Source organism: Mesitornis unicolor, unplaced genomic scaffold, assembly GCF_000695765.1.
Source record: "Mesitornis unicolor isolate BGI_N332 unplaced genomic scaffold, ASM69576v1 scaffold6915, whole genome shotgun sequence".
Taxonomy (NCBI): Eukaryota; Metazoa; Chordata; class Aves; order Mesitornithiformes; family Mesitornithidae; genus Mesitornis; species Mesitornis unicolor.
This window is the reverse complement of record NW_010186079.1, coordinates 33,655-39,654: the sequence shown is the minus strand read 5'-3', so window position 1 is coordinate 39,654 and position 6,000 is coordinate 33,655. Positions and strand designations below refer to the sequence as shown.

General features: G+C 39.5%; 1 protein-coding gene across 1 annotated transcript in view; it reads left to right on the top strand.

Annotated features, from left to right (window-relative positions):
• Nucleotides 1–6,000, top strand: part of FYB (FYN binding protein) — a 42,399-nt gene that overhangs the window by 14,306 nt on the left and 22,093 nt on the right. The window contains exons 2-3 of the mRNA XM_010185032.1: nt 3,105–3,285; nt 5,044–5,102. Coding sequence (XP_010183334.1) covers nt 3,105–3,285; nt 5,044–5,102 — 240 coding nt within the window. The remainder of the gene's footprint in view (nt 1–3,104; nt 3,286–5,043; nt 5,103–6,000) is intronic.

Sequence of the window (6,000 nt, the reverse complement as noted above, 5' to 3'; positions counted from 1 at the left end):
ACCTTTCTGGTTTCTTTCTTTCTTTGGTTAGAATCTGTTTAAAATAATTCAACTGCAGATACATGCATAGATTGCCAGTGCTATTCTTCTTTATCAAGGATTTTAGAACAATAAGAGATTATAGCTGATAAAGTCTGTGGATGAATAAAGACTGTGAAGAGTTAAATGTGAACACATAGTCCTCAGAGACTCAGATACAACAAGGGCAGAATCATGTGTAATCTTGTCTCATTTGAATAAAGTTTGTCTTTACTCAAATGCAAATATACATATAGAGTGAAGAAATTTAAACCATACCTGAAAAATGAGGTAGTATAACATCTTGGGGAAAAAATCTAGACATCATAAACAACTTTACAGTTGATTAAGGACAATGATGTGACAGAAAAGTCTAATGCATAATGTTTGTCAGCCTGTAACCCTAAATCCTTGGAGTTTCACCCTTAAGGAATCTTCATATAGCTACAAAGCTTTTTAATAAAAGCTTTTTGCTAATGGGCCTTTGACAGTCTGGTGTCTGCACTTCCAAAACAGCAGGAGAGAAGACAATTGGAGAAAATACTGAAGTCCCTTGGATGCAATCAGTAGAGATATGGCCAGATGAAGAATGACTTGCAATTTTCATCACGGCATGTGGCAGACAAGTGCCAGATTTTTAGCAATGCTGGAAAAGTTGGACAGGTTACAGAAATAGCTAAAAATTAATTGCTAGATGGAAAAAAAAAAGCCTTGAGATGAGATTAAAAAGAGATTGAGTCTTTAATATTATCAAAAAGAAATTTGATATATCGGTTAAATTCAGTGGTAAGAATACCTTATGGGTAGAAAACAGTGATTATAGAAAGACTTTTGAACTAGTAAGCAAAGGTAGAAATAAAAGTAATAGAATCTGAGGCCTGATGAACTTACTGTTTTCTAAGATATGGATTTTAAGAGTGAGTGAATTTAGCCAAACAAACTGTGCAGGGGTACATTCTTTCTCTCATCTTAAAACAAGCAAGGCATCTTTCTGGAAGAAAAGTTTTAGACAAAATGATATTTTCGTGGATCTCTGGCTGTCGGGATCTATATAGGGACAAGTACTTTAAATATGATATCTTGTAAAATATAGGACAACAAAGGGTATCATCATCGAATTGGAAGGAATGTAAAGAAGTTGTTTGGTCCATCCCTGTGTGTATTGTAAGAACGACTGTACTACAGCTTATTTGTGCCATATGTTTATCCTTCTTCTTCAACATGGACCTCAAGCCATGGAAATTTCTACCTTCACTATTAGAAAATGTGTCCTAACAAGTGTTGCTGGCCTTTAAACATACTACTTCTTGCCTTCTTCACTGTGGAAAAAAAATTATCTCTTTCTTCTTTGCCAGAGACTTAGGTTTTAATTTTGTTCTCCCTCAATCTTTTTGTATTTCCCTAAGCAAACACCATTTGTTCAAAAGAAATTCATGTTTTCTAGACCTTTAGTCATTCTCACTTTTCTTTTTTGGTCTCTCTCCAGCTCACCCACATTAACCCTACTGTAGCCTTTTCAAGTGAAAGGATTATTTCACTTGACTTTTGGGCTATACTTCTGAATAAAATGACAAAAAGATATGGTAATAAAAAATATGTAATAGCATAAACCTTCAGTCTTCACATAAATAATAAAGGTCTGCTTTTGCAAGATGAATGTTCTTTAACAAAAACATTAATGAATTCATCTGTGTAATCAGCTGCATTTGGGACTTTTAGTACTTCATTGTTTAAGTAATGAAGAAATTTAGCAGGTTTCAAATGTACTGCTGTTGACAAGTATGTTTACAAGTTGTTCCAAAGAGCCGTGAAGCCAAATTTATCCACAATTTTTTTAGTTCTTTGTTAGTACAGAAAAACTGTCGAGACTTGGTGATTTTGCTTTTATTTCTTCTATTTATTTACAAGAGATCCTTCTAATAGTTATTGATTCCCCTTCTCCTGTCTATCCTAAGCAACTAAAGACAGTTCTTTCAGTAGGTTTTGTAATTTCAGTCCTGACATTAAGCATTACTAAACATTTGTCATTGTTCTGTGTTTTTGTAATGTAGTGAAAGTTTTTTTCTTGACGATATTTTAATCTCCACTATACAGGTGTGAACTTGAAGAAAATCTCCAGAAGACAAGGAGGTTCTTTTTTATTGTAACTGGTTTTAACTGAACTGTGAATTTGCTTTTTCCTTCTGCTCTCCTTTTCACTAGATCTTGTTGTACTTCCCTCCATACAGCTGGGGACAATTTTTTCTGAGTAGCTTTTAATCCACTCATGATACTTGAAACAAAATTCTAGGTTTAACATCATGGCATTCAAACAGTGCTCTTTCATTTGGTTGTGTTGAATAACTTCTCTCACTGTAAACTCAAAGCAATGGTTGCTACGGTTTGGTTGTGGCTTGTACAAGGAGCATGAATTCAGTGCAGTGCACACACACACCCCAGTCCTTTCATGTAATTATGGCTTCTGTGCCTCCGTGGTGCACTGCCTCATTGTGTTTTTAATGCTGCACCTGTTTGTTGCGGGTGTAGCTTCTGTGCAGCTTCTCAAACTGCCACTTGTCTAGTATGGGCTTGCTAGAAATTAAGTCCAGTCTTTTACAGCTTACATTGCAAACATTTGAAGATGTACAGAGACCTGTATGCCTCTTAATCAACACCAAAATATCTTTTCATCTCTCATCCCTTCTCTTGAATCTCTGTCTCTGAGCAAGGAAAAACCCAGCAAGGCTTCATCAGTGCTTATGTGAAACTCTGCAGCTGGTATTCTCAAGCAAGTTGTAGGATTAAATGATAATGTAGTTTTAAAGCAAAAGAGCTTAAATAATGGATGAACAGATGTTTTTATGTCTTGTTTATGTCTTGGCAAAGAGGTTTTCAGGGCCTTCTGTAGACAACATGTTCTTCCAGGCAAAGCCTCTCTACTCTGATAAGATAGGGCACCAAATATACCAAAGAAGCAGGTTCAACAAAATATATTTGCTCTGGCATGTGTGCAGTACTGGTATTTTATCCTAATACTTCATGTAAACAGTGAAGTTCCTTCCTTAGCTGTTAGCTCAATAAATTCAGTCTGCTCTGCTTTTTTTCAGGCCCCAAAAATGAAGGTTTTAAGCAGATAGCACCTTCCTCAACAGCACCCTCCCCACCTGTACCTCCACCACACTCTGCTATGCCATTGCCACCTCCTCCACCAGCCTCTCACCCATCCCTGCAGCCCACAGAAGGTCCCAGCCTGCCTCCCAGAATCATCAAGCCCAGCTCTGAAACAATGTAAGTGCGCATAAATCCCGAGGTCTTCATTTTCTTGGCTTTTTCTACCTATTACTCTGCTCAAGCAGCAGCAATTAAAGCAGCAGGTGTCCAGGTTTCTGCAGGAGTGAGGTCCCACACAGCTTCCCTTGTCCTGCCTTCCCTAGCCTGTCTGGAATTGGTTTTTATTAGCTTGAATCCTCTATCTATTCAGTTGCTTCTCTAAATTGTCTTATCTCAAACAAAACGTTTTTCTGCCCTGTTGGTAAGTGGAGGTAGGGAGAAAACAGACACGCAGTGGGTTTTTTTACTCCAGAGGGGTTCAAAGACAGCATACAGTGGTAGGAAGCCAGCTGTATCAATAACTGAAGCTTTCTCCTGCATTTTTCTGGGGTAAGAGGGCCAGGTCTATCAGTTGACACCCCAGGAAGCAGCTTTGCAAGCCAGAGGTACTAAGCTCGGGGCTGATTGTAAAACTGCAGCAGGAGTCACATCGTGGCCTGATGTGATAACGCTGAGAAGTCTCTGTCATATATGGAGCTCCCTTTTTTATTCTTTTTCAAAGAGCTGCATACAAAAGGAGAGCCTCCCAGCGATGACGAGTTAAACCTGCTTCAGTCTAGTGTCAAAACTGACTGGAAAAACGCTGAGCCTGAACAGAGCTGCTTTCTGGCCAGCAGTTACTGCAAATGCTGCCAGCGGCGGACAAAGAGAACATATTAGGCATTAGGGAGGTGTGTGTCAGCACACATACTGTATTTTGGTACAGATGGCGTGACAGCATCAGTCCACCGCTGTTGCTGCGCTCGAGGCTGTGGGGAGCGTGTCCCGCTCTAAGCTCCGCCGGGGTGTCCCCGGGGAGCCGCCACCACCGCCCCATCTAGTGGCCACAACAGCTCTCTGGCTACCCACCTCGCCAAATGCTTGGAAGCCAAGTCTGTCCTCTTTGCCTTCAAGGACCTGTCAGATTTATCTCCAGATTGTCCTTCTGCTCTCCCGTTCCTGCGTGCCCTCTGGACCCTCTGCTGAAATGTGTGCCTGGGTGCTGACACCTTTCTTTCACCCTGTCGTGGTGCTCTCTCCATCAGGCCAATTTTAAAAGATCACTTTCTGCTTTCAGGTCCTTTCTTTGATTACACTTCTGTGGTGATGACTATCAGCCCTAGTTTTCTTTCAACTATTAGAAGGTATTATAAAGTTAGAAGTCTCTGATATTATTATTAGTTACATTCTCAATTTCTTAATTCTCTCTGTTTGACTACACTTGTAAGTCTAACAAAATCAGAGGACTTTTAACAGGCCTAATCTTACACCACTGTTTCTCTTGTGCCTTGTTTAGACTTTAAGCCCTATAAGTCAAGGAGCAAATCTTAGAGCTATAGTTAACATTGTGCAAAATGTTAAATAGGTGTTCTGCTTGTGCACTGTGTAAGAAGCCTGCACCTGCAAAGATGATTAAAAAGCCCAACAGATTCTTTCCATTCAGTCAGCCCATCTGTCATATTTTTCAGCCACACTCATCTCCATGGTGTCTGAGCACCTTTGGCTTATTTTCTCCTTTTATGTGCAGGATCAAGGTGTTCCCATGTGAAAAAGGAGTTGCAGTCAGAAAGAACAGTTTAGGTAACCTTGTGGGTACTTAAGTAGTAAATAGGGCTCTACAGACTGTCCCACCGTTGTATAAAATAGCTTGAAAAAGCACCAGAACAATGGTGAAATAAAATACAATCATAAAACCATCTTCACAGGTTTCACATATCCACTTTTTTATATTTACAGAAGTCCAGATAATGAAGAAAATTACGATGATGTTGAATTTGTTTCACAAGGTAAGATGCGTACATTGTAATTAATAGCAGCTATAAGAAGCTGTAAGCATATTGTGTTTGTTAGATAAGCAAAAGCATATTGTATTCATGAGTGCGTGACTTGTGCAGCTAATTATGCTGGTTCTGCAGTTTTATGGGTGAAGATGCTTGTCTCATAACACTAACTATTCTATATGACAGATGCTCAGGAACTGATTCAAATATCTCCCCTCTACCGCCCTTTTTTTGGTTAAAGATATGCTGGACCATAAATGACCAGATTTTCAAATCTAAACCAAAATGAATAGTCCTCTTTCAGAGTTGAAGTTGTGTGCTCTGGTGAAGGAGTGTCCTGGTTTAGTGTGACAGAATTTTAGAGTCAGTTTTCTGTTGAGGAAAACTGCAATTTTGTAAGAACTACAACACTCCATAGGAACAAAGTTGATAAAAACTTTGTTATAGGTTTCAACTAATACCGGTATGCAGGTTGCCATAGTGCTCAGGGTCTTTGAGGTCTTGAGATAAACAATTGCAGAGGCTGGGGGGAGCAGAAACCTAGGGGAGTTGACCCCAAGGTGACCCCAGGCTGACCAATTAATACTATCCATACCATAAGTGTCACATTCGCTATAAATTGGAGAGTTTGCTGCAGACAGTCCTTCTTGCCTTCTCTTCCTCTCCCTCGTGCTCCCTCTTCCATGGCTGACATCTTCAGAGGGTCTTGTTTATTGTCCTAACCCTGAGGCCTACTCCCCCACAATATTGGCTGAGTATAACTCTATGTATTTTATAGTATAACTGCTATTAATATTAGTTGATTATTACTGTTGTTGTTGTTGCCGTTGTTGTTGTTGCCGTTGTTGTTGTTAGTATCAAATATATTTCTATTTCAACCCATAAATTTGCTTTCCTTTTCCTGATCCCCCGC